Here is an 11,657-nt window from a genome sequence, read left to right as displayed (position 1 = left end):
TTTCAGCTGTCACCCACATCCCTCGTCGGAAAACCAACTAACATACACAAAATATTTATGCATTCAATTCAGCATTCCTTCTTCCACATCAAATTGTCCTTTGAATACTATGATGGCACTGAGCAAGTTAAATAAAAGCTTTAACATCTGTTCATTTTTATGTATGGGAGTCATGATTTTACCTTTTCTGAAAATTATCTTTTAAAAACATAAATCTGGTCATGTTACTCCCCAGCTTAACTGCCTCCAAACTTCCAAACTGCTTTCGGAATGAAACCAAACATTTCCTCAGATGGATAAGGCCCTGCCCAGCCAGGGCCCAGCCCGCCTCTCGGACCTCATCTCCTCACTCTGCCCTTAGCCAGGACACTGGGACTACTGGCCTTTTTTCCAGCTCTCTGAGAACTTCAAGCCTGTTCCTGCCTTATGGCTCCACAACTATTGTCCCTCAGCCTAGACTGCTCTTCTCATCAGTTCAGTTCAGTTCAGTCGCTCAGTCGTGTCTGACTCTTTGCAACCCCATGGGCTGCAGCATGCCAGGCTTCCCTGTCCATCACCAACTCTCAGATTTTACTCAGACTCATGTCCATCAAGTCAGTGAAGGCATCCAACCATCTCATCCTCTGTCGTCCCCTTTTCCTCCCGCCTTCAATCTTTCCCAGCATCGGGGTCTTTTCAGATGAGTCAGTTCTTTGCATCAGGTGGCCAAAGTATTGGAGTTTCAACTTCAGCATCAGTCCTTCCAATGAATATTCAGGACTGATTTCCTTTAGACTCTTCTGATGGATGGCTCTTTTTTAGGAGTAACTCTCAACTGGGTGGTTCCACCTCAAACAACTCTTCTCAGTCACCCTATCAAAAGTAACATCCCCATGCTGTTTTTTTAATCATAATTATTTCTATCTGAAATAATAATAATAGTGTTATTATGCATTATATATTATTTAACATTTTAAATATTATATAAGCATAATAATTTATTTTTATAAATATATTTGTTATATAAATATATTAATATCATTCAGCTAGCTACTTGATTATTTACTACCTGCCCACCCCAATTCTATCATAATAGGATCTTGATATTTGGCTCCACTATATCCAGAGCTTACCAGGTGGTGCTATTGGTAAAGAACCTACCTCCAAACTCAGGAGACTTAAAACATGTGAGTTTGATCCCTGGGTCAGGAGAATCCCCTAGAGAAGGGAAAGGCAACCCACTCCAGTATTCTTGCCTGGGAAATCCCATGGACAGAGAAGCCTGGAGGGCTACAGTCCATGTGGTTTCAACCAAAGCCACTTAGCCTGCGTATTGTCCACTGCCTAGAAAGATCCCAGGCACATAGTAGGCACTCAATAAATATTTGTTGAATAAATCTCTGGGTGAATGATGCTCCTAGAAGTAGTGAAGTCCTCATCACTGGAGGTATTTAAGCATGGTTTATACAACCGCTTGACAGGGTCTTAGTAAAACTATGGGCATAGACTCAATCACAAGAATAAAAGACCATTTTGATCCCTCTAGGACTGTGAGCTTATGATTCCGTGGCTACCATGCCCTTTCTACTATGCAAATGGGAAAAGTAAAGGAGTATTCCTCAGTCATTTTCCACGGAGTGATAGTACGCACACCCCTGTTCCTGCTGCAATATCATCTCAGCATTAAAATGTTGAAGCTAATCAGACATTTAATTTCAAAGTGGAAGGTCATTATCTTGTCACAAAATTTTATTCCAATTACTTTTTTTTTCTATTATACGAAATGAATTAAAAGTAGCACAAAACATTGGGAGATCAAACAGTCAATCAGAAGCTCATTAAATATCATTGAAATTGGTGCAATAAAAAGCATTTCCCATGGCTGACTTATTATTTAAAAGCTATATTCTGGATGGCTCAAGGAATTGACATGCTGCCAATCAAAAAATCACCCTATCCATAAATAGCCACTTGGCTTTTTAAAAGTTCATTATCTTTTTTTTTTTAAGTAAGAGTAAATATATAACAAGATTTAAAGCATGGGTGTAATTACCATCCTGTCAGCCCCTTAGACCCTAAAGAAAGGATATCAGCAAAATCACTGATAATTTGGACTAAAATTTACAGTAAGATGCTTACAAAAGTGCTGCCAATGATTTTATAAACACCTCAATATATTACATTTATATACAATACTCAGGTATGTACAACCCCAGGCAGGGAACAGTGGTCACTTACAATTTTAAAATTGAGTTCAACTCCACACTTGGGAGTAAATGCCCATTTCATTTTCTAAAACGTGATTATTAAGCACTTCATTTTTCTATGGATCCAGATATAGGTGACTGCTAGCATGTGGACCTAAAAGCTGGTCATTTAAAAAATTCTAATATTTTTCCTCTAGGGTTTCTTCTTATTTTTTTAGCTAAACCACTAATTTTACCATTCAGTATTATAGAAACATCCACTTTTCAACATACAGAATGGCAGATCCTTTTCATTGGTAAACCATAACAACACAAGTACTGTTCCCAGTCTCTTAAGGTGCTTAAGTGGTGAGGCTGATACAAATTAAAAATACATAAGAGAAGAAAAAGCTCCCAGGTATAGGAAATTATTTCTTCAGTAGTAGAACTGATGAATTTCTCCCCTCTAACCACCCCCTACCTACTCACACTGGCACCACCCAATTTCCTTTCAAAAGCCAGGACTTATTGGCAAATTATCTGGGAGTAAAGTGGGAGGAAAACATTTCAATGCAAAATTCAGAACTGCTTTATAGAAAGAAAAGTGTGGGGAGGTTTGTTATCATTTATTTCCTCCAGTGTATCATTCAATTTCAGCTGTCTCACCTCTGAGAAGAAGCTCCCCCATTTTTCACTTATGTGCCTAAGAAACATCTCCCTGGCATCTCATTCTCTTTCCCTGTCTTTCACCAGCATTTCATTATTTCTTAACTGTCCCTCTCATGCTTGTCTCCCTTTTTCTTACTGATCCACGTGTCCTCATTTAGCAGTTTTCAGAAGCCAGGGAGAAACGTTGCAAATAATGTTAAATATGATTAATATCTTGAATTCCTTGAAATATGACATGCATGAGTTACAATGAAACCTCTTTTATTTCCCCATGAAATGCTTTTGCATAATGAGAAAGAAAATGTCCTCTATGCCCTAATCAGCCCTGACAGTTCCTGGACTCCCAAATACTTTTATTTATGGCATTATTTATTTCATCTCTAATAAATGGAGGGGAGAAAACCGCAGCAGGATCTGAGGAGGCCGCAGGAGAGAGGGAGACTATGGAGGGTGGAGGAACGCAGAAGCTGATCCCGCAAAGAGAGAGGTTTCCAGAGGAAGGGAAGTCTGGCGAATGAGAGACCAAGGTCCTCAGCCCGGAGAAGAAGAAAATAGGTCACTCTTCCAAGACTAAAAGGAAACTAACTTCACAGTGGAGAGATGACAGTCACACATCAAGGAGGAGACATACCCAGAATTCTAACCTGGAGAGTGAAGATTGAAGGCTAGAAACCAAACCTGGGAGGGAGTTGCTGATATTGGAATTAACCTAGGGGAGGGGAGATTTGTTCCCAAAGTGGCTGGGAGAAGCCAGGGCCGTCCTCTAGATTAGAAGACATCTCTAGCCCATGGGATCCTTCTCTGAAACACAGAGGCGCTTCCCTCATTCAAACAACTACTGAAATTGTGTGTCGTCCAGAAACCCTGCCCTGGTGGCCCCAGACACAGTGAGGAGCTGCCTGGGCAACGCAGAGAGCCAGAGCTTTTGGGCAATCTTGGTCCAACAAGGGCACGCGCGCGCGTACACACACACACACACACACACACACACACACACACACACACACACACCCCAAACGATATTGTTGCGAGTATCTAATCACCATCCCCAAAGGGGGTATCAGGTCTTTTTTTTTCCCCTAAATTGCAGTCTACCTGCTACAAGAAGTGAGAATTTGCATATCTGGGTACATCTGTGTAACTCAGCCACACACTTGAGTATCTGACTATGGGCAATTTCCTCAAAGAGCCTCAGTTTTCTCATCTGTAGAATGGGGAAACGGATTCTCCTATGCCCTCTCATAGGAATCTAATGAAATAATGTAAAAGTCTGATGCTTAGTGTGCTCTTATGACAACATGAACTCGAAGGCCATGAGCTGGATATAGACAAAAGCCCTTGGGCGCGCAAACAACTCGCAGCAACCTAGGTCAAGCCTTCAAGATGTTCTTTTCAGAAGGCTGGCGCAGCAATTTCCCATAGGCAGAAGAACGCGGTGTATTATCTTCCCAAGGTACACACGCACTCCAGCTACCCCAACCCCGCCCCGCCCCAACTACTCCCAGCTGGGTGCAACCCGAGAGTTTGGGGTCGTGCAGGGGTCGCCAAGAGCTCCTTCCTAAAACCGGGCCCCGCCCATAACAGCAGGAGCCTCAAGTGCACGGGGCTCCAAAGTCTCGTCCCGGCCAGAACCTCGCGCTGTTACCAGGACGCCCTCGGGGTCCCGGCTCTTTCCTTCCCTTCCCCCGTCGGAGGCGCACACCAGGCTCGGCGACCACGCGGGCGGCAGCGGCGGCACCAGGCTCCGCCCCCGCCCCCATTATCATTAGCAGATATTACCCTAAACACTTGCTCTTTACCTCCTTTCTCCCTCCAGGCATTGGCGAGGCAGCCTGTCAATCAGGGCTCGGGCGGCAGCCCCCCGCGCAGGGGTTCGGCGATGCCAGGCTTCGCGACAGGCGGCGGCGGTGACGGCGGCCGCGGCACAGACACCCACCCTCCCACACGCGCGCACCCGGGCAGAGCCGGCGGGCGGGCGGCAGCGGCATCTTCGGAGCCCGGCGCCGGGCGCCGAGGGGGCGTGCGGCCGGGAAGCGGCCGGGAGGCGCAGGATGGAGGAAGAGATGCAGCCGGCAGAGGAGGGGCCCAGCGTCCCCAAAATCTACAAGCAGCGCGGCCCCTACAGCGTCCTCAAGACGTTCCCCGGCAAGAGGCCAGCGCTGGCCAAGCGCTACGAGCGACCCACCCTGGTGGAGCTGCCGCACGTGCGGCCGCCCCCGCCGCCCTTCGCCCCGCACGCCGTGGTCTCCATCAGCAGCAGCGAGCCGCCGCCGCCGCCGCCGCCGCAGCAGCAGCAGTTCCAGGCGCAGGGATCTTTCCCCCCCGGGCCCGGCCGGGCCAACGCCGCCGCGTCGTCGTCGTCTCCGTCCGGCACCCCCGCCGCGTCCCAGGGCCACCTGAGGACTACGGCGGCGCCGCCCGCGGCCGCCGCCGCCGCGTCATCATCCTCCTCGTTCGCCGCCGTCGTCAGGTACGGGTCGAGCCCGGCGGCCTCCGCGGGCAGCAGCAGCACGGGCGGCGACGGCGCCAGTCTGGAGCTCAGCGCAGGTACCAACTCTCGGGCGCAACTTTCCGTCCCGCCACGGCCGGGGAGAGGGGTGGGGCCCCGGGAAGGAGAAGCCCAGGGACCGCGGAGAGCCTGCGGCGCGCTGGGCCCAGCGGGAGGGCCGCGAGGGGAGCGCGGGGGGTGGGCAGGGGGCGCGCACACCGGCTGAGGGAGGATTCGGACCTCCGAGCGCATTCCGGAGGCCTCCACGCGCTGGCGGCAACTTCTGGCGCTTCCCGGCCGCCGCCGCCGCCGCGTCCCGGGCTTCCGACGGCGCGCGCGCGCCTCTTAACAGGTGTCTCCGCCGCTCGGCGCCCGGGGAACGCGGCGGTGGCGATGGGCGACCTGGCTGGTGGCGGGGGGAGCCGGGGGCCGCGCGCGAGCTGGGAGTGGGGGCGGGACACCCTCGGGTGGCAGCGGCGGCCGCTCCGGGAGAAGCTGGCGCTCTCCGGCGACTCTCGGGGAAGCCCTCCCTTTCCTCTCTGCGGCTTCACTTTTTCCTTCTACTTCTTCCCTTTATCTCTCTCTCTTCCCTCCATTTGCTTTTTCTCCTCTTTCCTTCTCGTTTGCTTTCTGATTCTCCCTCGCTCTGTCGCGGTCACTCAGCGGGCCCTAGGGCAGTTTCGTTTTTTCTATGTGGGCGCGCGCGGTCTCTGCCTGCCCGTTTTCCCCCCAACCCCAGGGTCCCCCGCGGGTGGCTGTAAGACGCGGGGCTCCCCCGGCAGCAGTCACGCGGGTGGGGCGGGCGGCCGCGACTTCAGGGACCGAGACTCCTGCCCCTCCCCCAGTACCGAGAACCCCGGGCGCTCCAGGTCCCGCCGCCCTCCCCGCACCGGGTGGGCGCTGCTGCACGCCGGGATCCCGCGCCTCTCGAGCTTTCTGGGCCCGGGCCCCTCAGAAATGCCTTTCGGGGAGCGCTCACCCCGGGTACGAGACTTCTGGTAGAAGCCGGTCCTCCTGCCCAGCTGCGGGGAGGGAGGCGGGCTGATGGAGAGGCCGCAGCCTGGGGCCTGGCCCAAGGGTGCTTTCTGCTCCCTGAGGACGCGCAGCCCCGTTTATCCCGCTCCTCGGAACTAAAAAGTTCCTGCTCAGGCCTTTTACTGCACTTTGGAGCCCTCCGAATCCTGCATATAAGTGAATCCAAAGGGTTTTTTTTTCCCCTAATGAAAATAGGAGCATTGTCTTGAAATGAGTTATAGAAGTCTAAGCTCATGTTCTGTTGTTTGTCAATATTTTGACACATGAAGGATTGGTTTTGAGAAAGAAAATCTAATTACAGGTTATAGTGAAGACTTGTCCTGTCACATCCCTCACTGATTTGGAGGGGTTCTTGTGTGGATGTCCTCACTGTTTGCAAGAGGTGGTTTTTTTTTTTCCTGTGTTTATATTCTGTTGTACTTTTGTATTCGTTGTTAGGCTATCTACTTTCATTTTCCTTATTTTTCTAGTGTTTTCCCGCTTTCTTAGGTTTGTGTGCTTTCTGGGTTTGGGTTCTGATTTTCTTATAAACTACTTCATGGTCATTCCTTGTTAATTTCCTAGCTCTGCTTTCTTGTTCAGAAGTTAGGGTCTTTTTCCCATATTCGGTACTTGGCGTACCCCTTAGCACAACCTCCAAGCCATCGTGTTCATTGGGGGTTTCCCCCTCTTTATCCGCCCACTTCACTCTTTAATCTCGTCTTGCTTTCTCCTTTGAGACTTTGCTGACTGTCTTTCAGTCTTTTACCTTTTTTAAGACCGTGTAAGTCTGCCCCCTTTCATTTCCGTGTTCATCCATAGTTTTAACCTTGCTTTTTCCTGCTGTTTTTCCTGTATTCTGTTTTCTGCACTGTTACTTGCTATCCTTTCCAGGGTCCCTTCTACTCTGGTGGCAGTTTCCCCACTCTTATCCATAAAGAGTTTTTGTTGTTTTGTTTTTCCTTCTTACCTTGTTCTGAATGACCTCTCTCAGTGTTTACTCTGATGGCCTGTTAGTCTGTCTCTGTCCCCAGGTGGAAATCATGTCACTGAATCTAAAAGAGTGAAAAGGAGCTTGCTGATGCTCCTCAGATTCCCTGTATTTCTTATTTCCCTTTATTTTCAACATTTCTTCTTATTTTTTTTTTTAAGAGAGCTCCTGGAGTAGTAAGCTTGATAGCCCCAAGAATAGGATGCCATGTGCTTGTTGGAAAGACAGGAATTGGGTTGTAGGTTTCTTCTTCTCAGTAAGGAAAATCAGATCAGTTCAGTGGCTCAGTTGTGTCCAACTCTTTGTGACCACATGGACTGCAGCACACCAGGCTTCCCTGTCCATCACCAACTCCCGGAGCTTGCTGAAACTCATGTCCATTGAGTTGGTGACGACATCTAACCATCTCATCTTCCCTCGTCCCCTTCTCCTGCCTTCAGTCTTTCCCAGCGTCAGGGTCTTTTCCAGTGAGTCTTGGCAAATGGTCAGGGGCAAAAAAAAAAAAAAGACCTTAGTACTAGACATCATGAATTTTGGTCATAATATTAATCATTGGGGACAAAGCCATCTCTTAATGGGCACAGTGGCATTAGTGGCCCTCAGAAGGACAGGCGCCTGAAGAGTTGATTGGCTCTTTGAGGAACTAGTGGCGCCACTTTGAACCAATGAGCATGTGTGCCCAGACAGCCATGTGAGCATACTTGGTGGAGTGGAGGCAGGGTGGTGATTGGCTTGTTGCACCCTCACTGCAGTGTTACTGCAATGTCTCAGGCCCCCTGGTAAACTGAAAATAATCAGAACATCAATGAGATGAAATAAGTGAAGGATGGAAGAGAGAGAACTGAGTGTCCAGAGTAAATGCTGTGAAAAGATGAAAGGGTTGAAGTGAACCTTATTTGCCATTAAGGGCCATAAACCATTGAGAGGAGACACGTGTTTTAAAATAGATTTTTCAGTGTTCTTATAAAATCTCCTGAAGAGAATAATTTTCCTTAAAAGGGGTAATATACCATGGTTCTAAAAGCATATTTTTCCTCTGTGGGAGGCTTAGAGTTAAAACCCACGTAGATCTTGATATGCAGCCTAAATTTGGCATCAGGAAATGGGAAATTGCATCTTTAAGCAGAGTACAATCAAAAATGAATTACAATAAATCCTATATAATTGCATAGGTCATTCTCTTTAATGAGATTTTATTAACCTGACTGTCAAGCTTTTGAGTCAGGCAGATATTTTATCTTCTTCAACTGATAAAAGTGTCAGCTATAAACCACCATATAAATATTCATAAATCTACACATCTGTGGCAGCCTATCAGCATCATTCTTTTGGACATTAAAAGCATTCTAATTACTTTCTGTCTAGCAGAGCTGAAATGCTGCCTGTTATAGTATGTGCTTGGCAGGCATGATTGCTTTTGTTTGCCATCACAAATAGCAGCATCCTATTTTATATACCGATGGTCCAGAAAATATTCAGGGATTGACTGAGCAGGATGAATATTAGGAAGCACCATCTGGTTTTGATAGCACCGAGTATATTAACTCATCTGTTAATTTTTGACACATCATTGATTTATTTATTTAGAAAAATTGCATCCTGTTTTGCTGTGTTGATGTTTGCCATTAGGGAAAAAAAAACTGATGGCATTTTTTTTTTTTAAGACATACAGTAGTTCATTGATTTAAGAACAGGATGATGCTTCCAGAGATGCTTTCATTTTGTAACTTCTATTTTCTACGCCACAAAGTCCTCCCATAGAAAGAAGTTATATTAATGTTTTAAGAAAATCATCCATTTTGAGCTAGTTGGAAATCCTTTTGGTAGATTGTAATAAATATATGGATACGTGGTAGTATAGGTCACAGAAATTTTTTTCTGCTTCTGCATTTTTAATATTAATATATTTCACCCTTCACTGGGCTAAAATCAAAAGGTTACCACTAATCTTGACTACTGTGATCTCCTTCATAGAAGCAGAATACTCTTGGGGATCTGCTGTGATGGGCAAATTCCATTCAAGGCTTTACTTACAAAGAAGGATGTTAAAGTAGGGAGCCTGTGTTTCATTGCTGAGTTCCCATCCCTCTTCACTTATCAGATTTAGGATGGATTAAACCTCTTAAATTCTGAAGAATTTCTAGAAATGATTTTTTGAATTACAAAAATAATCATGGGTTCAGATTCTGGAATCAGACTAGGCACAATTTGCAACATGATGTTATCTCCAGACAGGTTTTACAAAAAAGCAAAATAAATTTGAGAAATGTGGTCATTTTAGAGTGCTTTATGATTGTGATTTTTTTAAAAACATTTTATGATCTTTCATTTTAGAGAAGTTAGGGATAAAGTAGGTTGTGTTAAAGCCTCTCTGTAATCTGTTGACTTTGTACTTCCTTGCTATCACTTGAGTGGAACATTCTGTGACTAAGGGGGGAGAAAAGTTCAAAAAATTTAAAATACACGTTCACACTGCTCAATTAAGAATCATGGATCAGTGTGTCATACAACTGTGTTCATATAAAAACAGAACTTTTCTCCATTTCTTAGCAGTAAGGGGCATTACACAATACCTGCATTTCTAATTATATTCTGTCTGGAAAGGTGAAGTATTGCTGGCTGCAGTATGTGTTAAGTGGAAAGATTTGCTGTTTTCCACCAAGTATAATAGTAACATTTTTCATCACACTCTTCAATGTATTGACATAAAATACTATTCAAATGTTAGAAGGTACTGAAAAGAAGAAAATTCAGCCTTTTAATGGCTACAGTGGCTATTTTTACATATATCAGTTCTGAGAACAAATTCTGAATAAAACATTTGGAAAACCTGCAAGCAAGAACTGTTTGGTGGCTATAACTATTCTCTGATGTTCTGAATGCACTTTAATACATTATCTTCATAATATAACATAATGCATAATGACTTTTTCTCAACATATTACGAGTTTATCCTTCAGTTAAGAAAACAAATCATGCTTGTCTATACATCAGATTTTTTTCCCCTTAAAATCTATACTGTAATGTGACTTATCAGTATTCAGACAACTGAACTCCTTTTAGGACACTGGACAAATATATTCTAGCTGTTCTTTCTAAGCAATTCTGTTTTCGTCTTTCCTTTCATATTTTGTTTCTTTCATCAGGGTTGTATTAAAGGTGTATAGCCTATGAATCGATTAGGACTGTTCTGATTAAAATGCAAACAGTAAGTACAACTTCAGGTCTGAAATGGGATTATAGGATTAAATGAATGAAAACTGCTAATGTGCCAGAATTGAGAATCCCCAATCGATATTGTCCTTTGATTTCACTAATAAAAGAACAAAAACCTGGGAGTGAAAAATGAGAATGCAACATCTTAAACCTCCCCACTTGTATGGTTCAGCTGTTTACTTTCTGATTTATTCAGTTTTGGCCATTGCAAAATATAATACCCAACTATTTGAAGTCTTTCTCCATTATGATTCAGTTCAAATCATGAGCTTGTTTCTTCCTTTCCACCTGGCTGGGGGCAGAGTCATCATGACTTCCAGTGTTTGATGTAGGAAAGATAGTTCCCATATACACATCCCCTTTTCTCCGAAGTAGCAAGCCAACTTTATCTCGGCTGCTACTTGGGTCAAGTTTCACGGCCCATCAGTCAGCTCTAGACAAACACTATACGTGGCATCTCGTTCTTTCGTTAGCACTCAAAGTAATTGTGGTTAAAAAGCAGGCCTGTGCCTAATATTTGTGGGATTCAGGGTGAGGATACAAATGCTGTAAACTAAGATACTATTTTAGCTATAAGAGTCCCCGCATGTATTCAGTAAATACTTCTTGAGATACTGTGCTGGCCCTCAAGCTCGAGTCCACTCATAGAATATACAGTCTCTTAGGTCTCTGCTGAGCTGAAGAGTACTGGACTCTGTGTTCTGACTTGTCATTTTTCCTGAGGGTTTAGGAATGCTAGCATTTTATAGATTTGGGAGATGTGAGGGGTGCTTCCTATATGCTCTGGGCCTTAGATAAATCATTAAATAATTAGAAAAGGAGACTTGAACCCCCTCCCCCTGATATCTTAGTTACTTTAGGAAGACTAGTAAGAAAAAACAAAGAAGACATGAAGTACTGCATGGAGGTTTCTAAAGGTTGGTTTTGCTGGTCATTAACCTGGGTTTTCTAGAGAAACCAATTTTCTTAAGTCACAGTTATTCTGGTTTGTTGTCCCCAAAGAAACCCTTGAGCATCTCACCATTTTTCACTTTTAAAGGTCTTTTTTTCCTCAGTAAAGATACAGCTACACAACATTTCCAGGGACAACAAGCAACTAGTTGTTGTTTCAGTC

General features: G+C 45.3%; 1 protein-coding gene across 2 annotated transcripts in view; it reads left to right on the top strand.

Moving 5' to 3' along the window:
- The first annotated feature begins 4,801 nt into the window (after positions 1–4,801).
- BEND4 (BEN domain containing 4) overlaps positions 4,802–11,657 on the top strand; it is a 28,936-nt gene continuing 22,080 nt past the window's right edge. The window contains exon 1 of one of the 2 annotated variants that reach the window (XM_005207892.5): positions 4,802–5,381. In XM_005207892.5, the coding sequence (XP_005207949.2) occupies positions 4,886–5,381 (496 nt within the window). In that variant the 5' untranslated portion in view covers positions 4,802–4,885. The remainder of the gene's footprint in view (positions 5,382–11,657) is intronic. The other variant, NM_001193035.2, reaches the window with a different exon arrangement.

Source organism: Bos taurus, chromosome 6, assembly GCF_002263795.3.
Source record: "Bos taurus isolate L1 Dominette 01449 registration number 42190680 breed Hereford chromosome 6, ARS-UCD2.0, whole genome shotgun sequence".
Lineage (NCBI taxonomy): Eukaryota > Metazoa > Chordata > Mammalia > Artiodactyla > Bovidae > Bos > Bos taurus.
Note: the sequence above shows the minus strand (reverse complement) of the source record. Positions and strands in the feature narration are given on the sequence as shown.